At 36.5% G+C, this 27,006-nt stretch overlaps 1 protein-coding gene across 8 annotated transcripts in view; it reads right to left on the bottom strand.

Moving 5' to 3' along the window:
* NRG1 (neuregulin 1) overlaps positions 1-27,006 on the bottom strand; it is a 222,454-nt gene that overhangs the window by 139,085 nt on the left and 56,363 nt on the right. For 6 of the 8 annotated variants that reach the window (XM_053900942.1, XM_053900941.1, XM_053900943.1 and 3 more), the window contains exons 3-5: positions 24,428-24,549; positions 16,221-16,271; positions 13,855-13,905 (exon numbers count right to left, since the gene is read on the bottom strand). In XM_053900942.1, coding sequence (XP_053756917.1) covers positions 13,855-13,905; positions 16,221-16,271; positions 24,428-24,549 — 224 coding nt within the window. The remainder of the gene's footprint in view (positions 1-13,854; positions 13,906-16,220; positions 16,272-24,427; positions 24,550-27,006) is intronic. The other 2 variants (XM_053900938.1, XM_053900939.1) reach the window with 1 other exon arrangement.

The following is a 27,006-nucleotide window of genomic DNA, read 5'->3' as shown; positions in this document are numbered from 1 at the left end:
GAGGTTGTAAAAATAAGTAAATTGGATCTAATTATGGGCAATAGAGTTTTAAAAGGTCCTAGGTGAACATTACCAGCACTTTCCATGTTGAATTAAGCATGCAGTTTAGTCAGCAAAGATATTATTTTTATATATCATGTTTATGTCTACTATAAATATCATAAGCATTCCATTAACATTAACCTAGTGAGTAATGCATATATGATGGCGTCAGGTTCTAATCAGTGATAATAACTGCCTACAACTATTTCCCCTACTGTTCATCTCCCCACTCTTTTACCCTGACTAACAAAGACATGCCTACCAAAGTCTAAGGGTTCATGTAGTTACAGGAAACTGGATGCATTATTTATAAGGATGCAGAGGCTAGAAAGTTCGGCTATGCCGCTTATCCTAGCAGTAGTAGGCTCGAAGCTATTGGCAATAGGAACCCTGCCAGTGCATTAGAAGATGAGACAGAGGGATCTCTGCCAAATAAAATAGCTAAGTAATAACAAATGTTAAAGAAGAGCCTTGGGGGTTGGAGGGAGTCCTGAGCTTATGGCTGAAGCACAATTCAGATCACCAAGCTTTTGCAGTCAATGCGGAAAGAAGAGTTGTAATTGCAATTAATTCTTTGTGTCTTATCTTTCTTGAGTGCTTGCTTTTTAATTACAGTTATACATTTTTTTAATGTTACTCAGCATCTGTGTACAAATGAGAAAATTACAACTGGTATAAAATAGGTATGGCACATACCTATCAGATTGCAAACTCAGGGGTAATTCATTGTGTGTACTATCCACGTTGTTTAGAAATCCAGCTCACTGTTTTAGTGATCCAGGACAAATTGGTATTTTCTCTCTCTGATTTCAAAGAAAAAGAAATCCAACCATGTAAAAGCCACCATTTCTTACTTTTCATGTGTTCAAAACTGATATATTGCCACAGACAGACACCTGTCATGGCTTTAAGTGATTTTGAGATAGTGCCATTCAAGTTTCATTTTCTGTTTAATCATCCTCAGTCACTTGGAATTTACACCACATTGCAACAAAAGGCCGCATGCTCTAAATGTTAATAGCAGCAGGAGATGAAAATGCCATCTTGCTTGGAAAAAAAAACCTAAAAACTGACAAAATAAGTCAATCTAAACACAAAAAAGAAAACCTACTATAAAGACTGTTAAAGTCAAATAACCTTCCATATCAATTTGAAATTTATACAAAAAGTTATGATTTTTATTCTGCATCTCAAAATTGATCTGAAAATTACCATCAAAATGAAGGCGGAGGTAGTTGAGGATACGTATCACCTATGCGTTTATTTATTTGTTTCTTATAATGCTAAGTTTCAGATATTTAATGGACACCCCTTTTTATCAACCATAAAGCACTCATCATTGTCTCTCCAACCCAATATGTGTGCGAGGTTTATGAATTCCTTCTAAATTATCCAAGTACCAAACAAATATGATTTCTTATCTAAAACTTTCTGGTCTGAATGCTTTTTATCATAGTAAATGTGTATGTATATTTCTGTACTTTGCTCAGGAACCTTGATTCATAGAACTGATTTGGTCCAAGTAACTGGGTTAGAGGAAAACAACTATTTTCAAAAGTAGCTGCAATGATCACATGCCCTCACAAGAGGAGCCCTCTGAGGGTTTTTCTTTCTTCCTCTATAGTCACTACAGTCAGTGAGTGAAAAGAGCTCAGGATGTGGAGTCAGAGAGGCTGGAAAGCAACTTTGCTTCTGCCATTACTTTTTATCTAACCTTGACAAATACTGACTTGTTTGAGCCTCTTAGGTTTTTCATTATATAACTTGACTAATAAATATTTGTTCTCAAATGACAGAATCTGATGTGTGATAGGTGCTCACTAGAAGATATTATTACTACTTTAGTATCATTACTTTTAATGATAATAAAAGAAAAATCAACCTTATTAATGCAATGGTGGCATGCCTTTATTCCCAAAGACTCTTCAGCACCACAGAGAGGAACAGCGACCAACCAGTTAATATGTAGATTTTCAGATAATTTATAATAATCCCATCTAAGGGGAAACAGATACTTATAAACCACCACGTAAATGAATACTTGTCATAAAATGAAGAAACTTCCCAGATACAGAAGTCAGAAAAATTGAAATAGAAGCATACAAAATGTTAAATACTTCTCAAAATGTTAAAAATTTTCTAATATTATTTCAGCCAATGTTATTTTTTTAAAACATCGATTTTAAAACATTTAAATATCTGGGGTGCCTGGGTGACTCAGTCGGTTAAGCGTCTGACTTCGGCTCAGGTCATGGTCTTGCAGTTTGTAAGTTCGAGCCCCACGTCAGGCTCTGTGCTGACAGCTCAGAGCCTGGAGCCTGCTCCGGATTCTGTGTCTCCCTCTCTCTCTGCCCCTCCCCCGCTCATTCTCTCTCGCTCTCTCTCTCTCTCTCTCTCTCTCAAAAATAAACATTAAGAAAATTCTTTTAAATATTTAAATATGTTTCATGATTTTTTAGGTGTCTTCCTATAATTACATATGCATGCAACTTTTAAAAAGTATAATAATCTAACTAAAAAAAATCACCTCTGGGAAACAGTACAGTGATACGTTATGGGAATGGAAACACAAATAACCCCAAATCCCTTCCTTCCAGACCTTACATTACAGTTTGGGAACCGATGTGCACTTCGTGCCAATAACTAGTAGCAATCTTGTTGCTTGAAGCAAGAGCTATGAGACCATCAGAAGAGTACCCCTGGGGGTGGGAAGACAATCTAACATCTTTGTATATCAATAAACTAATAAAGAGTATGCTTTCTCCCTTGACTGGACAAGGAATGAATATAAATATATATATAAACATATATATATATTTACAATTTCAGATACAATTTAAATGAATGAATATATATATTCATACATATATAAATATGTATGAATATATATATATTTTACAATTTCAGAGACAATTTAAATGAATGAATATAAACATATATATGAATATATATAAATATATATGAATATATATAAATATATATGAATATATATATATATTTACAATTTCAGATACAATTTAAATAAAATATACCCAAGTCTGCACTACTGCTACAAAAGGAGGGAGGTGAGTTAAGACGTTTTGACAATTATTGAGAGAGCAGAGCTGGTCCTATTCTTCATGAAGACCCTCTCCACTAGCAGCTTCTATTAGACTCACTCTTCATGCACTTTGTACATAAAAGGTCACAGCCAATGTTCTAGAAACTTAAAAAAAAAAAAAACAAGCAGAAAGTTTTAGTCATACTTGTTTCTGTATGTATGCATGTAATGATGTTAGGTTTCATTTTTATTTTTTCACAAAGCTGAACAGTTTTAAATCTCAGTCCCCTTCACCTGCATTGTAAAAATGTTTTTAAAGGTTCCAACAAATCCCTTATGTGCCCTTGAGTCACCTATTTCCTTCCTAAAGCTTATCTTGCTTTCACACACAGTCTCATTTGCACATACATGGCAATTCTGCTGCCCCCATAATCTATTCATTCTAAAACATACCCAAGGATTCTTTGTATGGTTTATTTTTCTGCAGATAACTTGAGGATCAAGCCTGAACAAGATGCATTTCTGCTTTGGAGTATTAGGGATGTGAAAATAAGAACCTGCGATGAGGATAGCAGAGGGGAAAAAACTCTATCTGGATCAACTAAAGGGAAATGTACAAAATTTGTAAAAAACAAAAACAAACCTATTACGGCCACTTAAATAATTTTCCCTCAGATATGTGTGGCGCTATTTCTCTTCATATTCCCTCACATCACATCTTATCATAAACATGTCCTGTGTGTCAAATTCTGCCAGGAACAGTTCATCAGTGGTGGATTGTTAGATTTTGCAACTTTTTAAAAGTAGTTGTAGCAACTTCTTTATTATATCTTTGTAGACTAAGAATTAAAATAACAATGATCTGTTTTCAAAGTTACATTATTTGTGAATGATGTGAATTTTTATAGGTTGATTAAATAGCTAGATCTCTAAGTTAAAATTCATGACATTTATATAAAATATTATAAAATAAATTTAATATATTTCCTCTTACAGATTATGTTTTTGAATATATCTTAATTCTTACATGGGGAATCTACAGTTGAAAACTCAATCAGATGACACAGAAGCTTCTTGTCAATTAATCACTGCTTTCAATAAATGAACTTTAAGAAATAGAGGAATCATTATAAAGGAATATTTTGTTTTCAATACTTAATCATTTTAATTAATTTACTTTATTATTTTAATTGACTATACCTATCACTCAGTTACAATATAATTAGACATACATTTTCTAGCTTACTACTTCTGTCACCTTTAGGTCAATTCAATAAATGTTAAAAAATTAAAATTAAAAAAAAAGACAACTAATGAAAATAATATTGTTCAAGAAACTTCAACCTTTCCATATATATTTCCAGGTAACCTAGTCAAAAATATCTCTTTGAATATCTTTTAAGTCCATCTATGTATGATGGGCAAGTTTCTGAAAATCAACAGTAATTCAACTTACCATACTATGATTATGCTCATCTAAAATTTCCAGTTAAGTTTCTAAATCCCTTAAAAGTTCCCAAACTGCTTTCAAAACTACTTAGTGCAAAGTAATTTCTGATTCCTCTTAATCTTATTTGGCCTTTTACTTTTAATGGTAAATCATAGATTTTCATTGTCTTTTTAAATAGATAAATTTCAGAATTCTGATTCTTGTTAAAATTAATTAGCTCTAAACATGAAGCAGAAATAATTGGCTACTTAAAAAAGAGACAACAGTAAAAAAAAAAATCATTATCTAAATAATATTTCCTTTTAAGTCACATGCCATAGAATGGGTAAGTGTATTCTATCTTAAGCAATATTATTTAAAAAGCAACTTAATTTAAAAATCTATTTCCCATATTCTGCTTTGTATCATGAATATGTGTCATTACACATAATTAGCACAATTAACCACAATTAACCTTTCTATTTTACTGCAAACTACTTCAGCCCAAGGACTAATCTTGACTTCACCTCCCCAACCTTCTCCTCTTTCAAGAAATACACTTCACAGTTCCTAGCATCATGCTGGAGCCCTATGGGAAATAGATTACTAACCATTCACTTATTTTAATCAAAGAGAGAGAAACCCTCAGTGATCTAAGACTCAAATAGCAAAAACAGGGCCATCAAATTTTAATTTCACATTTACCACTCACTTGCTATTTGACCTTAGTTGTCACTTGGCCTATCCCAATCTATATTTTACAATTTTTACTATTGAAATGAAGAAATTAATAGCCCAAAATTCCTTTTAAAAATTAAAAGGAATACGGAGGAAATTTCTTATCATGGCAAAAAAAAAAAGTCCTGCAATATTTAACACGGCCTATCTCTGTCTCTCTGTCTCCCCTGTGTGTGTGTGTGTGTGTGTGTGTGTGTCTCCCTCTCACCCTCTCTCCATCTCTCCTCATCCCATTTTTTAAAAAGCTTGATATTCGCTGAAGAAGAGACCATGGAATATCTGAGCAATGAACAAAACAATAGCTTAGATGTGATGAATAAGTTCAACCTAAACGCCAAATCTCTTAAGTAAGAGATAGTCATGGACTTGAATGGAGATGAGCGCAGCTGTAGACTCTAACCCACATTGGCCATATAATTGGTTTTTAAGATTTTGCTGACTTCTGGTAGACTGAGAGATGAAATGAAAAGTGCCATTCCAGCAGTTCTTTGACAATTAGTTGAACTATGAATACAAAGTTATTAAAAATTGAATTAAATCCTCAAGCACCTTGTATGGTAGATGCATTATAATAAGAGTAGGGCAGGGAAAAGTGGGATTTGCCTACAGATGAACTAGTGGAGACACTATTTCCTCCAGGTTTCAGTGGTGATGTCTATGAGGCTGATAAAGCTTCAGCAAATGTGATGTCACACTTCAACAAGACCTGCTGAGTTTTCTGTACAATATTAAATGGAACGGGCTAAGCATGTTTCTTTTCCTTTTCTTACCGTTAAAAAAGAAAGAAACTAATCAATATACAATTACTCTGGTGAAAGAAACTAGTAATTTTTCAAAAACTACTTAATCAGAGATTCCTTAATAAAAGAATCTGGATCAAATAGACTTTGACTTCTAACTCCAAAGTCAGAACATTTTACAGATTTCAAAAATGCTTCCTATGCATTCTAATGTGAAAACCGTAGCTCATTTTTTTTACTCTTTTCTACCTTCTTCAGAAAAGCATACGTTTCTGGACTTAAAAAAAGAAGGCATTTTTAAGAATGATCATACAGTCAGCTCACAGGTTCCAATAAAGTCTTTCAAGATACTTCAATTGTCTTCAGTTTTCTAATTTTCTTTAAAAATCTGGTCTGCCCAATTAAACAATGTTCAGTAACATTTATTTTTAGGTTTCCTTTAAAATTCTGAGATGTGTATCTCCTGACTCTTCTAAAGTTGTCTGCTTATCAGCCATAGAGGACTGCACTGGTTTCGCCTGTCTAGCCCACCCTGCCCTTCCTTAGGTACACAACCTTCCTGCCCGTAATGAACCTACACCATGCAGTTCCCATGGGGCTGAGCCCATCTGCCTCACGAACCCAAACACACACAGCAGTGGACATCTGACCTGGCCCCTGCCGTGCCTGAGTCATTAATCTCCCTGGATACAGTAACCGTTTTAGGAGCAGGCACATGACACAAGTAGAGCCAATCACATTCTTCCTTAAATTTTGCTGTGTGGATGAGGAGTGGACTTTCTCTTCTTTTTAGATTATGCTCTAAGGGGTTACAGGCTTAGAGACACCAGCAGTTCTCTCCTTGTCAGGCAGACAAAACCCACTGAGAATGAAGCTACCATTTGTAGAGAAGCAAAGCATAAAGGTTGAGAGAAGATTCTATTAATAGCAGTGGAGTTCTGGATCAAAATGCACCAGTCATGTACTCCAACATACCCTCTTTATATTAAGCCCTCTGGGGTTAAATTTCTATAGCTTGTAATCAATAAACTCTTAAATCATGATCCATATTTCGTATTTTGCTGCTGCTTTATCATGTTGTTCCCCATCCCTTCCTCTATCTTATTCCTCCCCCTACCCCAGGGAGACAGCTGTCTCCTAGAACACCCAGGGGCTAATTTAAAGGCTTCTATTCCCATCTTCCTATTTCTCAGATCCCTAGGTAACTTGGAAAAAAAAATAAAGAATTTAAAAAAACACCAAATTTATTTAAACATTGCTAGCTCTGCTCTAGATGCTTTCTTGATATACACTTCTCTGTCTCCATTCTCTTCCCTCCACTTCACCATTTAAAAAAATTAAAACTGGTGTGTGTATAATCCATTTCACTGCTCCATCCCTAATGATTAAAAACACTTAACTATAGTTTTACTACTCTGAAAACAGGGGGAAAAAGATGTCCTTCCCTTTTCCAGCTGATGTACAAAAAGACTTGACTAATTTTCTTAATGTTAACGAGACTATTTTAGTAAAAATCTCCCAAAAGAATAAAATACAAAGAAACAAGTGTGATAATTTTCTACTAATGAATTTCGGTACCATACAAATAATTTTCAGGATTTAAGATATCACATAATAAATTAAATAGTAGTTAGCCTGGGATAAGGCAATGCAACTATCTGAAAAAAACTACTGCTGAGGAAGATATGCCTGTTTGATGAAGATCATACTCCCATTAGCACAATGGCTCTAAGATTATTCCCATCTCTGTAAAATAGCATATTTGGAAATATACCACATCATTCTCAAAGTAACAAAGCTGAACAGCAAGTCACTGTAATAATTGTGGACCAACAGTCTTGCCTCCTTTTATAGTATTAAACCCTTGAATTGTATTGCCATTAACTAAGGGCTCACCTGTCCATTTTATTACCTTGTAGTTTGTGGGAAGTGTATTAATTCAATAAAAGCTGGCTTTGGGATAACTGGAACAAATGTTGATTATATTCCGGGAATCTTCAGAAAAACTACATCTTGATGCCTTTTTTTTTTTTTTTTTTTTTTTTTTTAAGAAGGCCCTCCCTCAAGCTGGCTGTATGGATCCCATAAAACTTTGTATTAAAAGACCATAAGATTTGTTGGGGTACCTGGGTAGCTTAACCGACTGGTTAAGCATCCTACTCTTGAACTCAGGCTCAGGTCATGATCTCGAGGTTCGTGAGTTCGAGCCTTGCATTGGGCTCTGAACTGACAGAGCTTGCTTGGGATTCTCTCTCTCTGCCCCTACCCATCCCCCCCAGCCCCCTGCTGTGCATGCTCTCTCTCTCAAATAAATAAACTTAAAAAAAAAAAGACCATAGGATTTGCAATCAGAAGATTCAGTTTTAAATTTCTGCTATACCACCTACTTAGTTTTTGAATTTGGACATGTCAGAACGTCTGAGCCTCAACCCCTCAACTGACAAATGGGACTAAATCTAGGTCACAGAGTTCTTGTGTGAATAAATGACTCAACATATAAAAATATGCCTTATAAAATACACAGTATGATGCAAATATCAGTTACTTATATATACACAGCACATACACATATATGGTTTATTCCATGGTTCCAAAGAAAATTCTGTAAAAGTTTAATTTCAACTGAATACACAAGGTTAATTATAATTTCGTTGTAAGCTTGATCAAAAGTTTTGAGATGATCTCACCCAGTAGTGGAATGTAATGAGAGACAATGAATGCCTTTAGAAAGGTCAAAGGCAGGACTGAAGAATGATAGGACAGTTGTAGGCGGTACGTTAAGAAAAACAGTAAGACACATTCACTCACAAAATGAATGAACTGAACACGAAGGCAGTAACTTGCCCGAGCATAGGAATGGCTGTGATATATACACGCCGGTGCTCTTGGTCAAGACACTGTACTGCCCCAAAAATCTGTAAGTGCCTAGGCAATTAGAAAGATGGAAGTAATACCAGAGGGGCAATTTCCTTTTTAAATTATTCTCTTATTGCTATATGGTGCATGGGAATTTGTTTGTCATTCTCCACAACAGAGCCACCACACCCTTGAAAATGTCATGTTTCTAGAAACCTGGAAACACAATTTGCATTCACTTGGAAGTAGCTCTCCGACGGTGACAGGACAGATTTCATATTTGCCACCAATAAAGATCTGAAATTGAAATGCCATTTTTCCAGCTGAGAATCATTTAGCAAAGGTTCAGGCAGTTTCCTCCACCATTAAAGCAGGTAAGTCAGTTCCAGCTGAGGATGGAATGTAAATCTCACCAATGGACCATGGACTTGGCCCAATGTGATCAATACATATCACTGCCCCCAAGTGAAAATGCTGTATCTCATTATAACAAAAATGTCCTGCGGACAAAAGAGATTTTCCCCTTCAGTGAGCTCTTTTAGGTGCCAAATTAAAGACTGAATTCTTCATTTCATTCAGAGATTTCAAAGAGGACTTCCTGGATAAGTTCCTTTGAAATGCAGGCTTAGCTGAGAATATATCATATTTTGAAAAGACACAGTGATTTCCGAGCATAGAACTTCCAGCATCATCATTTAGAATGCAAATAATTAGCTCCTTTCCTCCTCCAAAAATAAAGATATTATCCTACATTGTTCAAATAAGACGTAAGGCTGCCTCTAATTACCATTCTCTTTTTAGAGCCACATCGCTTTTCCAGGTATAGCTCTCTCCCACAGAGAAGGGAGACCACCTAAAAGCAAAGATGTGCTAAATGATTCACATTAATTTTCCCACATCAGGCTTCCAATATAGATTTGAGACAAACAAGATTATACGGACCTTGAAACTGAGTCTCGGGGAGGTTAACAACTCGCCTAAGATTACCCAGTAATTGCAGCACTCATATTTAGACTTACAAGCACGTGTCTACCCAAGATGTGTGTTCTTTCCATTTCGCCTCACTGCCCGCCATGCTTTGATGGGTGACATACAGATCGTAGGGGCTCAGCTGGTCCCAGGCCATACATTTACCTTATTAGGCTACCACCCATACTCCCAATCCACTTCGTGTCAAAGATAACTTTGCAGTCCATTCATAGAATCGCATTCCTTTTAATATTAAAGGCTTTTTCTTTGAGGCAACAAAATCTCATGTATCATAGCAGACTAGTGTATTGCCTGGGTTTGAATTCTGCTTGTATGACTTCAGACAAGATAGATCAGTATCATCATCTGAAAACTGGATTAAGGTTTTGTGAGAATCATGAGTTATCATCCATACAAATCACCCAGGACATTGCCTGGTATAGAGAAAGTCTTCAATAGATTTATGCTATTATTATTACTTGAAACACTTACTACTATTTAAGACTGTTTTCCAGAAACTTATCTTTATTTTTATCTAATTACTATTCATCAGACTTCTCATTTTTGTTTCCCTCATTTATATATTAAATTGGAATGGGTGGTTCTTAATTCAGTAAAGTGATTGGTATAACAATTGCACTTTTTTTTTTACAGCATTCAATAAAATTGTAGGTAACATAGGGTCATGGGCAGCTGGCACTTCAGAGAAAAATAATTCAGGTTTGCTCTAAGCAGTCCTTTTACTTTCGTGCTGATCCTACGTAAAGGAGGAACAAGAGCGTCCTACTAACTATTTTGTTCACATTCTTCTCCTTACGCAATATCACGTAAGTGTATGTAATAGGACGCTTGTCTAGCAAATAATATGTTTCAAGTCACAGATGCCTCATTTACCAAAAAAAAGTAAATAAAGGAAAATAATGTTAATCTTTACCAGGAGATCATTGTAAGACACTTCTTGAAAACTTTATAAATTAGTAACTCTAAACATAGTGAATACACAATGCAAATTTCAATCCCGATTTCAAAAAAGAAATAGTTAAAATTTTCCTTACAAAGGGTAGGCTTTGTAACTTTGATATTTCACCAGTAATTATGAATTGCTAGGAATAATAAATACACAGGGGGAATAAATGATAAGGTGTTTGTAAATGAAAAATAAATTCTTTTAAACCTCCAGTCAAGAACAACTGCTTTATTGTTACGATGATCAAAAAATATTTAAAAATTTAAGATTTAAAAAAATATGTGAAAATATTTCTGATCAGTATTTACTAACTAGCATGAGAAAAATGCTTATTATACATTAAGTAGATAGAGGAAGGGTGGACAAATAGAAAGTCAGAATGAAAAACACTGATTAGAGGAATATATATATTAAAATATTAGCAATAGTATTTCAGATAGGTAAGTGGGCAATTCTTATTTTCTTCTTCTTGTTTTTTCTATTCCAATAGGAGTTTGAGACGTCAAAAGCAGAACTTTGAGGGCAGGCATGGTCAGGGAAGGCTTTGGAGAAAAGCAAGAAGTCAGCAGAAAGGACAGAGAGTTCTGAGCAGGGCCAAGGATGTAAACTGACACTGCTGAACCGTCCCAAGATTTACTCAGCAGTGACACGCTCTCATCAACAGGACTGGCAGTAAGGGGATGTTTCCCCACAGAGGTGTGCACATTTGTACCTGAAGAATGAACAAGAAACAGGGCTGCCTGACCCCAAAAGCACACCAAGTCATCGTAACACATAACAGGCTGAATCCATCCTCTTCAGAAAGGCTTTTTAAAGTGTACATAGAAACACAAGTGCCAATAGTTCAAAGAACGTAGCCCCACAAAGACATGATTACATCCCAATTGCGTAGTTCAGTTTTCACATCCGGGGATTTACTGGTGTCTCCTTTCTGGGTGAAACGAAGTGAAAAGAAACCTAGTCTTCAGGGCTGATTATTCCCGACCCATGTGAACTTTCCCAAGGACTTCGACTCACAGATATCGTTTGGATGTTTACGTCCCGCTTATTGCCGTTACTGCTTCCTCAAGTTTCCCCTTCAGCCTTTACTAGATGGAGCTATGCTGACGTCACAGCCTTCTGCAATGCAGGGTTCTATGGGTGCTGCCCATAGGTGAGTTGATGATGCCTCACACTGCTCTCACCGTTCTAACCAAGAATAGACTTAGGATCCTGCCACTATTGGTTGTATTTTCAAATTATGGAGCATATTTTCATGAGATTAACAAAAATGTGGGCATTAATCAATCCCACAGCATTTACTGAGAGTCTAGCATGAACGGGGAAGGAGGGATGCATGAAAATGGCACACTGATACATTTTAACATGATATCAAAACACAAAGCCTTCTTTCTTCGTCAAAATCCTTTACCAAACAACAGGAACTAACTCTGCTGAGAGTTGGAGATCAGAGTCAGATTTCAAAATTATTTCTCTCTCAACAGTATTGCAATGAATACAATATGAACCGAGAGATTCATTTCAGTTCCCTAAAGCTCTGGAAAATCCAAAGAAGTATTTCTTCTATTCCAAGACTGCTCGGATATGCTTAAGGATAGCATCCATCGCCCTGTTAATGATAGCATGAGGGTTCCAATTACAAGAGTTTCAATAACTTTATTCAATGAATCATGCAAGGGAGAAACTGTTCCCAGACAAAATGCCAAAAGGAAAAATCCAGTATTTGCCCTTGTATAATAAGCACTCAAAAATCTAAAACAAAGCTCCACATGATGCCTTAATGCTAGTCAGCTAAAATCTATATAATTATACTAATCTTTTTATAAGTAGAATTAAATAACAAATATCCCAAATTCCCCAGAAGGGATTATCATTTCAGACTATGTAATGAGTATCGTTAGAATACAGAAGAAGCCAATTTAAGTCCTCTCTAGCATTTTATTTCCTGTTTGATCTCCCTAGATTGCTGCTATCAATCTAGTTAAATGATGCTTTATCTAGCTAAAATATAGTCAAAACATCATACTTCTTGCAATAAAAGATACGTTTACATCATATCATTACAGTTCTGGTACCATCAGCCCAAAGGGAAAGGCTTTAGGTTCAAACTGGATTTATTTCAACAGCCTGAGAAAACAACTAAAGTTGCCAAATGTACAGACCTTCTTGCAAGTGGTCCCTACCATGCTGACAGCCAAAGGAAATTGTTCCTTAAACACACCCTCTGGGCTGGAATGGAATGATTGGGGACATCTATTTATTGAAGAGCTTATCAACCTGAGAAATAGCTTTAAATAAAGAGCTAAAATATGGGAGAGAAAGACTGTAATTATAGGCTTTATTTTCAAGGTCTGATAAATTCCCCCGTTGGATATCAAAACTTAATTCTATGCCATTCACAATTCGTAAGTATCAAAACTATTTTTACTAGTCCTTGCTAATTTCTTAAGTTCCCCTGACATGGCACAAAGCACCAATCAATCTAACCGTTGTAGAACTCCATAAGCACAAAGCACATTTCACATTAAACAGATGAAAACCAATCTGAGATCTTGCCTGGGGACTTGCTTCCAAGCATTCTCATAATTAGTCACTTACTATCAAATTTGAATTAAGGGCATCTATATATAGTTCCTCACTCTGTCACAGCACACTTTATATGAGAACTGGGGAGCTTTAGAATAGGCCCCAAACAGCTGGGTATCAGGCCTCAGGCAATTGCTCAAGGCATCAAGACACGTTAAAAAACCACCAACGATGTTCTCTGTTGCTCACCTAGAACCAGGCCTCAGAGGCTCTGTAGTCATTTTTCAACATTCAAAGAGACTGCATTATAAAACTACCACATATGTCGTGTCTTCTCATATCCATATGTGCCTTAGGGGGAGGGGATATCTAGTCCACCCTAAGCATAGCAAGGGGCCATTCCCTTCCAAACAGCAAATACCATCCTGCTCCCGAACTTGATGGACTGTTCCTCAGTAAGGGCAGAGGATACACAGGAACACGATCTTCAGAAGCAGATACTGTCTTGGGTTAAAAACTAACGAATGGAATATTTAAATATACTTACATGAAGAAGTATTTGCTCCTTCTGTTGATACTGATATTCTAATGGGAGACTCTATAAAACAAAGAAGTGAAATGAGGCTTTATTGAGTCATGCCGCTTGCATTCTTAAATCAGAACTTTGCCAGGCTTAAAGATCGTCTAGAAAAAGAGGACTAGAAAACAGTGCAACAGAGAAGCTGAAGCGTTTCAAAGCCAGAGGAAGATATATACAACATTCAAAGACCAACAGAGGACCACAGGGTCCAAAGACTCTTTTGAAAGGGAATAAAATGGGAGTCAATCCCCCTGTGAGGATACCCCACATACCAACTGGTGTATGAACTTCCTAGAAACATCACTCTGAACAGATCCCTAGTACAAGTGAGATGGATAATTCCTTGTCTCAAGTGTGGCTCTGATTTTAAGAAATATGAAACCAAAGAGAACAATTCCCATATTCAGAAAGAATGAAAGTCAAGTTTCATGCACAGAGGGGAAAAAAGGGAAAGTATTCTCAGGCAACATGGTCTGCATAAACATCCTGACCAAATACGGTGCTAAATAAAGTCCATGCAAGATCCACTAGGGCAATTATGTTAGGATTAAACAACACATGCTGAAGAAATTCATAATATACAATCATTGGAGATGTATGGTAGCAAGAGTCTCTTAGGTACCAAGCATAAGGGAAGGAAAACTGGTATTTAAATACAGACAGAGCATAAAACACAACTCATGCAGGAAAAAAGCATGGGACCTAAGGGTTTTTATTAGTCAGAAAGAAGAACAACTTAGTATCAAAGAGGGATTGAAATTCAGCAGCCAGAAAGTCATAAAGATTTAAGTCATATATCAGAAAATAAGAGTTACAGTCACTGCAAATTCCCAAGACAAGCACCACATAAACTGAAAAGCCCAGCTTCCTAACGGCATCTACCGGAGTCAGACAGCGAAGTCCCTTCCAGCAAAGAAATGCCTGAATGGAAGGGGAAGAAAATTCAGATAACTTAACAACTTTTCTCTTTTTGTTGCTCTTTTTACCTCTCTGTTTCCTCCTCTCTCTCTCCATGCCTTCTTCCCTCTCACTTTCTCTCTCTTTCTTTCTATTACTCAGAAAAGTACAACCTTCTTAGACTCCAGGATCATCCCACCCTACAACACACATACGTACATCTTTATGAACAACACATAAATGTGCCCTAAACATGGCCAAAGCAGTCTAGGGTAGAGAGAAATTTAGCTCTAATGATCCTGAACAATGGCTTGAAGGGGAGAGGAGGAACTGGTGAAGGTAAGTTAGAAAAAAAAAAAAAAGGCTGTGTTCGATGATATGGCCTCCTAGAGTTTCAACAAGGTACAGGCCATAATGCAGGGAATCAATGATGCCAAAACATTAAACATGGGGTAATGAGAACGAATACTGAGCTGAAAGGGTCTGCTCTCCTACTTACAGAGATATAGGACTTAACATTTCTAATGCTTCAATTTTCTCAACTGTACAAAGAAGAAAAATAATGTCTCGTTTCACACATCTGTTGTGATTACCAAATGAGATGCAAAAATCTTTGTAACCTGTGAAGTATCATGCCAAAACATGTTATCGTTATACCTCTGAAGTGAGTTTTGAATCTAGGTCTCTAAAAACTTGCTTCTACTTAAATGTGAATTTTTAAATGTTCCAAGGTCCTGTTAACTATAGAATAATGGGGGATGAGGAAAATAAAAATGAAAAAAAAAATTAAATTCACAGCAGATTAAATTCACAGCTAGTGGAAAAATCAATGAATTAGGAGTATACATGCATTAGTACAGTAGTAGAATTGGGTTATAAGTAACTAATGTCTGCTCAGACTCTAACTGCTACCAGCAAATATTACAGGCAAGTAAGAAACAAACAAAAACAAACAAACAAACAAAAAAGCAAAATATCTGAAAAACTCAGGCTTATAACAGTGTTTTCTGTAAGTTCAGTGACCCACAACTGATCATTAGGAGCCCAGAGGTCAGAGATTAGACACGGACACATTCTTCAGGATTGAACTGTGATGGATGAAAGAGAACAGAGGCAGCTAAGAGAAGCACCTATAAAGATTATATAAACTGAATGTATAACCCAGATGCCTTCTTTAGTGCTCTAACATCACTAAGTTGTATCTAAACATTTCTTTTTCCCATGCATGCCTTTCAGGCCCAACTTCAGGAATACAGCAAAAACTGTACTCCTTTAGTAAAATCCAAAGAGGGAAAACGAACTGGAGAAAATACTGGAGCAGAAAGCAAGAACAGTTGCAATTTGGATGCAGACAGGGTTCTGATTAGTAGAAGACACAGCCAGCAGTTATGTCTGTCGTTCTGGTTAGTAAAATTTGGGGAGCTTATTTTCCTTACCTGAAGACACATATGCTCTTTCAGTTGAGGCTGGCATGCCAGTGATGATCTCTGCAAAAAGAAAAGGTGATAGGATATTATGATGTATAATCAGGAGGCCGGGAGCCACTTCCACAGCCTGCCTTCAAACCAAAAGAGTGTAAAGGAAGAAAGTATTGCAAGAGGGTGATGAAAACCCAGGCTCTATCCGCCCTGAAAGTGAGAAGCGCAAAAAAAAAGAAAAAAAAAAGACTGTCCAGAGAAGTAGTTCTTCTTTCTTGGGCAAAGAGCACGAGATGAGCCGTGCTAGAGTACGTAAGAATTCTCTGCCCCCACCCGTCTGTGATGGAGACTATAAGGCAAGGAGCCTCCTTCTCAGAAAGGAAAACAGATAGCAGAAGTAAAAAACAAACAAACAAACAAGATGTAGAATCAAAGCTGTGGTCAGAATTTTTAAGTTATGAATCTTTGGAGAATTACATTTTTGTTCAAAAACAAAAGCAAGCGATATTTCTAGTTGGGATTGGTGAAAGTCATCAAGTTCCGGCATCAAACTCTACAGAAAATTGCCAATGGTAATCAAGAGGGGCGCCTTATCGGAGAGACTTAGAGCTACTCTGGGCAGGGCACAGAGGAAGTAGGCAGCTCTCAGCCCAAGGGAATGAAGAAGAAACTGTATCCTTCTGGACACACCATTATCATGGGAATCATGAGAGTGTTCAAACTTTGACATGCTTTCAGTTGACTGCCTTTATAATGGAACAAAGGACGATTACATTGTCTAACCAATTCTGTCCTCTTTCTGTCCTTCTGAAAAGGGTTTTAGTTGTCAAGATCTAGTATATTCAGTAAGGCATGGAAAGATGTAGTGATGCAGTAATGAGTACCGTTCAACCTTCACTGTTTGTTTAATTCTTGTTAAATGACTTAATGACCTTTCACTATTTACTATTTACTAACCAGGACAAACAGGCAAGTTGAATCTGTTGCGATATATATACATCACAAAAGTTACTAGTAGCTACTAAAATCCTAAAGTCATATATGTTATCGTTTTACATTCGAATCTATTAATCATGGAGTTAGAAATGTTCCTGATCAATGCGATCACCTTTAAATATGAATATGGCCATTTAGAATTTCCATGGTGGGACTAGTCCAGGAGGCAAGAGGAATTAATTTTAAGTGGCAATATTTCTTCAACTTCAGAGGCTTCTATAGGGATAAAACGTTTTTGTGGAATGAGAAGGGAAAGAAATTTCATGTGAGATTCAGCAGGGATGTTTAAGAATAAGCACTGGGTGAAATATGAACATATAAAGATCAGAAATATGGCTCTGATGAGACCAAAAGTGTCTTTCTCATGAAAATAAGTTTGGATGGTCCTCTCTAATCAAACATTAGGACAGACCATTCAAGGTGTGAGATTATTATCAAGCTGCCAAAGTAGCCTACGTTGCCTCTTCTGCCCACGAAAAATGGGATCAAGAGAAAGGAATCAGAATGTGAGGGTGTATGATATCCTTTGGACTTTTTCAAGCAGCAGGAATTATAGAGGATATTCTGTGTTGGTAATATGGCCATATCTGTCTATAACATGGCCACAACTAACTTTCTTGATGTAGGCTGCAGAAAATGAAATTATTCTTCTTTGGGGAAAATTGAATCTGAGAGGAACATTTTAATCAAAGATTCACAACATTTATCTTTCTCTACAAATACATAGAATAAGATCCATGTTTCCAAGCAAGTGCCCATGTTAGGAGAGATGTTTCCTTATTCTGTCCTTTGGGACCCATCAATGACACAACAACCAGATTAAAGTAGTAAGCTCAGGGTCACAAGAATTGGGCAGAAATCCCAAACCCAGCATGAATATCAAGACTCTTCAAATTTATTTTTGACAAACCAAGTAGTTGTCCACTATGACCTTCCAAGAAAAAAAAAAGTACTTTTCTAGCTCCAGCATGAAAGATCTCAGATTAGAGGAAAGGTTAACCATAACATTTCCTTTTTTAATTGAATGTTACATAAAAATACCTGAACAGGAGGTTACCACAATAATCTATCTACACAGAGACAACTTAAAATAACCTCACTTTCTAAAAATAATAATAACAATAATAATCTCCCTTCCTAAAATTAGATATTTACCCTGGAGACCTTAAAAATATTTTTAATGATTATGGTTCCAAATAAAAACTTTCCGAATTATCTTGGGGGAAACGCAAGTTAGGAAGTTGTATACTTCCACACTAAAAGAGTCTTGCTAATAAGAAAAATTAATCTTTTTAATTAAAACCACTCAGCAAGCATTTTTATGCATGTTTCGGGTAGAATAAATAGATTTACAAAACAATCTTTTGTTATAAGTGATTGAAAATAATAGTTACAACTACAAATTTTAAAACCTTTAAGTCCTGCAATCTTCCTGATATTTACTTAAGCAAAATATTTTTCCTACAGTAATTTGGTATATTAAGTTTGTTAATTTATAAAGGACATCCCCTTCATTAGTGCAAATTAATGAGGATTTAGAATTATCAGGAACTGAACACAGCTGAGCAACTTAGGCTGTGTAGGTAAGTAAACATAAGGAACATTAGTGTATTTGTAATATTTGAATGCTTTTTGAATAAATCAGATCTGGTCTCAAGAAAACGTTGCAGCATTTGAAAAATGACACCTTCTGGAAAGTAATTTTTCTAATTATTACGTATTCATGACTTGTTTGAGGTTTCACCATGAGCACAATATACTGCATATAACTATTTAGCAAAATACACATGTACATATATACAAACATATGTATGATATACCTGTATGTATTTAAATATCCATTTCTGTGACTCTTTGTTATTCTAAAACTACAGGTTCTTATTGTGTGCACAAAACATATGATGAAGTCATCTTTTTACAGATTGACAATGGGCCCACTTATTGGCACTAGTGAAGATGACTTCAGGAACATCCTCAAGTGTCTGAATTCCTGCTTGTAATGAGAGCTTCCTCTTAAGAGGAATAAATGCTGGAGAGACACAATGGATACTATGCATTGGAAAGATCTCTCCATTCCACCCATGACGTTCTTCCTTATTAGTCTTCATGGAAATACAATACGATACAACATACATGGGGACTGCTTTACAAATTACAAAACATTTTATATTATTGTCAGTGTAACTACAGCTCATTTACCAATATCACAGCATTTTCAACACCACCATCAGTTTGGGAGAGGGGGAAGCTAAGCCTATTACCCACACGAGCCAATTTTTTAAAGGATCCATTGATGTACTAGTCAAATTTTGTGGACATAATATTTTTCGTTCATCTCAGAGGAAACAGCAAATTTATTGCTATGAGCCCAATGTTGCTATGGGATCTTGAATCTCACTCAAATAATTTTTCTCCTGATTAAAAAAAGAAAATCTAGTAGAGGATATGATTGATTAGTATGTATATTCTCTTGTATTAACCTTTTAAAGACTGCAGTACTTAATTAATTTGAAAACCAGTTAGGTCTATTACTCTCTTCCCTAATCTGATGCCCAGGAGTTTTCATGGAGCTCCTCAGCTAAGAATTAATTGTGAAATTAAGGTTTCCTATATAAAGACCAAGCAAAATGAAATGCAAATAAAAATGAACATACAGTGTATAATCTGTATAGGCATAGTATATGTGGCCTTGTAAGCTGCCATATTTGAATTAATGAAAGGAATCTACCATAACGCATCATGTAATGACGGCTGCCTATGGCATCCTTTTTTTTTTTTTTTTTTGAGAGAAAGAGAGAGCACACGCAAATGAGCAAGCGAGAGGGGCAGTGAGAGAGAGACAGAGAGAGAGAATCTTAAGCAAGCTCCACGCTCAGCATGGAGCCAGATGTGGGGCTGGATTCCACAACTGTGAGATCACAACCTGAGCCGAAATCAAGAGTCAGACTCTCAAATGACTGAGCCACCCAGGCGCCCTGTGACATTCTTTTTTACAAGAAAGCTCAATGGACTTATTACACTCACAAAATCCAAAAAATTAATGAGCAGATTGCACAGGTGTGTGTCTGTCTACAGTATGGCAAATTCTTTTTTCCAAATAAGATAGGACTGAAAAGACAATGGAAAAAGGCAGACAACATAAATTTCTAAAACGTAGCTTAACAAAATGATTGGCTACATATATATTCTTTTCTAAATGCTTGAAAATAGTGAAAATATGGTCATTATTTCACTCAAGCTTATAACAATTCAAGGAGAATTTCTTGGGTTTTTGTTGTCATTTCATAGTTGCTAATCTAAGCAAATCTAAACAATGACTTTCACTGCAGAAAGTTCATAATATTGGATGGAAGACTTTTATGGTCTAAGCCAATTTTTTTTCCTGATAGTTATAAAGCTGTGTTAATGGAATTAAAAGTAGTATCAGATATCAAGGTCATCCTGCTACATTTTTCACTTTTTTTTTCTGGGGAGAAAAGAAAACAATGTCTCAGGCAGATCTCCCCCAAACCTCTGCCATCTCCTCTAGAATCTCGTGCCAAAATACATTCTGAACATCTCAGTGTCAAGAAGGTACCCATGTGGGAATTTCAGTAAATCACAAGGAATCTGTTGCATAGGATGAGATTAGGATAATTAGTTCACAGCAGCAAACCAGGATCTTTCAGCAAGACAACCTGTGTAGAAATTACCAGACCATAGTTAGTACTGAAGTACTTAAATACGGGAGAGATGAGTGAGACAACACAAAATCAACAAAATTACTAGTATTTTATAGAAAACATAAATTAAAATCTCAAGGGGAGTTCAATATGATATTTTGACAACATGCTCTTATTTTTTAAACTTTTTTTCTAGGGCCCCAAAGGAAAATGAAATTCTTGAGAATTCCACTCTCTCAGCCCAAGTCAACATAAATACATTTAGGAAGAGATGGTTTAGCCAGGTGGCAGTTTATAACCATAGTAGAGTGCTCTTTTTCTCTCTGAAAGAGTGTTTATGTGCAATGTTTGCCCAGATTTCAAAGGACACAGGGATGTGACAACATAAAGGTTACATATCTGAGTCCCAGGGAGCTCCCAACCTGAGCTGAGACTTCTTTGATAACCAGAATTGGTCTGAATATAGCAAATTCAGAGAGCAGAGCAGTAGAAGAGGCTGAAGGATCAGAATGATCACTTATTTTCTTTTTGGCTGTGCTGCCACTAAGCCACTGAGGGGTAGAAGGAAAAGAGAGTCTCCTGATATTGCCGAACACATTGGCCTCGTCTATCATGGTGGCTGCTGGCCCAGAGGCTCTGATGAACAGCACACAGGTCCACAGCCTCTGAGGAGAGGGGCGTTTCTAGGAAGCCATGTTTCATTTCACTCTCCAGTGGTGAGCCCAGAGCAGACACTTGACCAGAAGGTAGATAATTGGTAAGTTCTCTAGGTCTTTCCATATGGTCTGGCACAGTAAGTTCTGCAAATCAGATGCTTGCAATGGGGAATCTGCTTCAGAACTAAGAAAGCAATCATAAAATAGGAATTAAAATGGAAAGAATGCCTTAAAAAGAGTCATGAAGAAATGACCAAGTGGGATCACAATCAGGTTAGAGTTCAGAATATAAAGTGGCATAGTTGAAAGCAAGAGAGGTGAGAAGATAAGTAGAAGAATCAAGAAAGTATCTGAGGCACATCAAAGGCAGAAATACTAGAGAGAAGATTCAGAAACCCTTGTCACTTAAATTTTTAGATATGCCCTGGGTTCACTTTTCTCCTTGAACCCCAGTAACAATGAAGTTCCAGTTCTTCCCCATAGAACTCCTTGTGCTTTATGTCTCACACCCTTCCGTCAGTTTTTGTCCTTCACACACCAAAGAATCTACTTAAACATTCACAAACACACAGGTACAGAGTGAGCCATATTAGACCAGGAATATAAGAAATCTGGTTTGGCGTCCTTCTTTGCTACCAAATATCTCGTGATCCTGAATGTATCTGTTTTCAGACACATGCTAAGTCTCCATACCTTTTAAAATGTAATGAGAAGGTTGGATAAGGATGAACTATTTCTAGGCTTCTAAGAAAAAAAAAAAAAGAAAACAAAACAGACCATCCTGCATTCTAATTGAGATTCTTTATTCTCCTTCAGATGCTCTATGTAAGCCAGTAAGACCCCATTCTATAATGAATTTTAGTTGGTTAAGAATCACTTCCTTACAATATTCTGTGAATTTCTCTTTCCTCTTGTCAGGTAAAAAAAGCTGATTATCAAAAACATCCCAACTTTCATTTCTCTACATTATAATTGGTTAACACTAAATATTCAAATTGGCAGCCAATTCTTGAAGGAATTAATATGGAAAAATGAGTTGGATGTCTCTCCTATGAGAGAAATGTAAAAAGCTGTATTATCATTCGGCACCCCAAAATTAATAAGAAACTAAACCCTATGGGCTTTTGCCAGGAATGATAGAGCAGTAAATAATTCACTGCTTAGTCCTGTAAATCAGAAAACACAGAATAATAGAATAGTACTGTAAGCACTCTGTGAGACCGTGACACTTACTCTAATTGTATTTTCCTGGGAATTTATAGTATACATTGCTCTACAAATCTAATCCAAGTGTCAAAATCATAATTCAATAGCATTTACCACAAGGAGACACGTTCAACCAAGCCAATGACAAGCTGAGAACAAGCTACTAAACGTGGGACAATAAGAAAAAAAAAAAACAAGAATAAGCCACTGAAATAGGTTTTTAAATTTGTGCTTCAAGTAGCATCCTATAAAATTCCATGTGGGGTAAAATAATGCCAGCGGCATGCTTACTGCTTAACCTGTGCTGATTAAAAAGTAAAGTGATGCTATATTTACCCATATAAATTTTAAATGGCTTTTACATTTTAAACTATAAACGCAGCTCCTAAAAATAGTAATGGAAACTACTTTTCACTGTTGTCCTTTACTCTCTGTGGAGGCAGGTATTTAAGATTAAAGTAATGAACTCTGATTACCCTGCGACAGAGCAGTTCAGTGGGGAATCCAGAGAAGGCTGGGAATTAACTTTCCCAACTCCGTCCCATATTTTTATCTTACTCCCTCTCGCTATCCTACTAAGTCAACGGACACAAACTACATCAGTCTCCTGTGGAGGTGACCCTTGAGTTATTTTTACTCGTCCCTCACATTCTTACCTTACCACTTTAAGAGAGGAGGCCTTCACAGCGGACACTCTCTCTCATCTCCTGCCTAGAGCAGAGCAGTGTAATTAGGCTTGGCTTTATGACAGATGACAGGGCTCGTGTGGGCAGTAGTTAAGTGCCATAATGCAAAAAGAAAAAGAAGCACCAAAGGGTTTTTGAAGTCACATTTTATTATTTCAAGAGATTGAGACGCTCCCTGCTAACTCATCAGCTTCTAGAGGTGACTCCATCAAATTGCGGAGTATTGGGGTATCACGAGCAGACAGCCACCAGCTGTGATGCTTTTACTTCTTCAGATCACTCAGAGAAGCTGCTGGAGGGGAAGCAGTACCTTCTACCTCCGAGGCCTCCATTTGCTTAACAAATCTCCCTGGCACTGTTCTCAGGGAAGCAGAAGTCGACTCAACATGGTAGCAAATGCTTTGCCTCTAAGTCTCTCCTGTTTTCAGAATTAACAGGCCTAAAAAAAATTGATAGGCCTAACTTCCTACTACCTAGAGCCAGCTGTATTAAAAACACGCAGGAGAACATTAAAATATCCAAGACTGAGTCAGGATTGTATTCTTTTATGCCTACACACACACACACACACATACACTGTACATATATTCATTTGGAATATTCATATGTACATACATATGCATGTAATATACATATCCTGCATATACATATGTATTCTGTATATAAATACTCACACACATATATATACATGTACATATTCTGTTATGGATAGAGCCAAAGACTTGACAGCCGTCCCTGACAAATTTAAAGAAGAGGTATAACCTCTTTCTGTTTCTGCCGTTCATGACCTTATTGAAGTCAAAAAATAAAATCTATGTGTATTTCAGGTTTATATCAAATTGGGGAATGAAGAATTTCATGGAAGACACACAAGATACTTGGAGGATATGGTTTTCCTTCCATGTTTTTTATTTGTTCACAGGAAGATTTAATATACAAGTTTATATTACAACTCTTACCACACATCTCGATCACTCCTCTTACAGACTGAGAAACAGGATGTAGTAGGTATCTCTTACCATTTGAATCCACAATGGTGATATTGGCAGAGGCACTATCATTTCCTAATTTGCTGGTCACTCTGCACATATATTCTCCAGAATCAGCCAGTGATGCTTTGTTAATGCGAAGTTCTGACTTCCTGTAAGATCAGAACAAAAGTGGTGTAAGTATATTTCACAGAAATACAGTGACCATCAAAATCTATTTCTCTGTAGTTTCGGGGTTCTCAAACTCCCCCTCCCCACTCTACAGGGACCATGGTAAAACACAACTTACTAATACATACATGGATGATGTGACCAAGAGTAAAAATGAGATATTATCACATTTAAGTTATACCATGAACATGACCTTAATTTTATCACCCAGATTAGTAATTTAAAGTAAGTCTTCTCTAATTTTTCTTTTTATTCCTTTACTGCCACCACTAAACACATCATGCCCCAGATATTTTTTTCAAACCAATTGGTAAATTTTCTTCCTTTCTATATCTAAATGTCATCCGCCACTAGGAAGATTAAAAAAGTGTAAAATCATTTACAAATCTGGTAAGGACAGACACTTAAGGAAGGCTAGAATAGATTAAAATCCTCTGCACTTTTCTCAGTAGTATCATTAGGAATTATGTTAATTTTGAATGAAGAGGATTTAGTACTTACAAAAGAAAGGGAATTTAAGATTTTCATTGCTAGGAGCATAGAAGGACACAAATCACTCTTAATATTGAAATAAATATACAACAACAGCACACACATTTATAAAACTGTATATAAATCAATATTCAGCACTCTTTCAGCCTGGGCAGCATTGTAATTTGCATCTGTCTGTGTTTTACTGTTGCATATAGCCAATAATTTAAGCAGTCTCCATGATTTAAAAACTCAGAACCACTGGGGTTGGTTGAGTTTACTAAAGACTTTTTATTTATTTATTTTTAATTTTTTAAATGTTTTATTTATTTTTGAGGGAGACAGATGGAATGTGAGTGGGAGAAGGACAGAGAGAGATGGAAACACAGAATCTGAAGTGGGCTCCAAGGTCTGAGCTGTCAGCATAGAGCCCAACGTGGGGCTTAGAACACACGGCCCACAAGATCATGACCTGAGCCAAAGTTGGAGGCTTAACCGACTGAGCCACCCAGGTGCCCCCACTAAAGGCTTTTTAAAGTCACACCTCAGACTGACTGCTTGGGCTCTTGGGATGATAACAGGGAGAGAAGACAGCAACTCAAAATTATATGCAAAGCTCGCATAAGTTACAACTTCCTAGTTTTATAGTGAAGTTTCTAGTTGTCTTGGCAGATAATATTATTACTAAAATTTGATCAATTGTCCTAATTAATGAAAACTGAATTCCTACGATTCTCCTCCAGTCTGTTGAACTGAACCACCCACCCAGTCCCATATGTAAGCCTTACGGCCTTCCATCATGGTGTTTCCCTTGTGCCATTTCTTCTTCTTAGAAAGGGGGTCCCATATTTGTACCCATCAAGATATAAGCTGACCTTTAGGGACCACCTCAAGTGCCAATTCTTTCATCAAAGCTTTCATGATCACGTAGCTGGTGCTGCTCTCTTCATTGTCTAAATTCTGATGGCCTTGAGTACCTCCTGGTCCTCACAGTTCTTTCAGTATATCTTATTTTTCAAGCTAGGACATATGCTTTGGAGGGGGAGTCCATAATTTAAACTTCCGGGTATCCTCAAAGTTCTATGAGGATATGCCACTGTTTTGTCCTTGGTGTATCCTCAAACATTACTGGATGAATGTGTGAACAAATGAAGAAAATATCTGGATGCTCCCACTTAAGCTCTCTCCAAGACCTAATGTTCCTAATGTTGGCTGCAGGAAAGGAGGCTGCAATATTAAGAGGGCGCAGCAGTGGGAGGAGGTCCAGACCAAGGCAGCAATGGTCAAACCAACATGTGGACTGAAAAATTGCTGCATTAGTTGTGACTTAGTACAATGTCAACAAGTAAACTTGAGAAAACAAAACAAAGTGTACTGTATTCAAATAAATTTGGAAAACATGGCATTAAACAAAAACAGGCTTTTTTTTGTCTTGTTAATCCTACGGGAACTCTCCAAGTCTTTAATATGCTAATATACTCTGACTCTCCAAGAGGGGAACATATTTAGTGACTCTCAAATTTTTTTGAAGATGGAATCCTTGTCATCCACATGGCGTATCTCTTCACATTTCCTGAATACAATGGTCACAGAACAAAGTTGATAAGAAGGGGACCTAATATAATAACACCCTTGTTTACCCATGTAGTGGGGAGGACCACCAAGGGCCATTTATACAGCAATATTCACATATTAATCACACAGGTTCTCCACAGAAAAGTTTCCCTGAAATATATCCCTGTAAACCAAAACAGAACAATCTGAGGGCATGTATCTTGGCAAATCGATATTAAGATCTAGTAATAAACTATCACAACTTGTAAAATTATGAAAATACAATAATATTAGGACATTATCCCCATCAAGTTCTGCTAACTTTTAAGCCTGGTTTTGGAGTATTCAAATCTAGTGTTTTTCCTAATGAGTTATCAGCTATTTATACAACTTTGTCCATAAACACCAAGTTT

The sequence above is a fragment of the Panthera pardus genome, unplaced genomic scaffold, assembly GCF_024362965.1.
Source record: "Panthera pardus isolate Hobbes unplaced genomic scaffold, ASM2436296v1 HiC_scaffold_13, whole genome shotgun sequence".
NCBI classification, from domain to species: domain Eukaryota; kingdom Metazoa; phylum Chordata; class Mammalia; order Carnivora; family Felidae; genus Panthera; species Panthera pardus.
The sequence above is the reverse complement of the archived record's forward strand: the minus strand, read 5'-3'. Positions and strand labels throughout refer to the sequence as shown.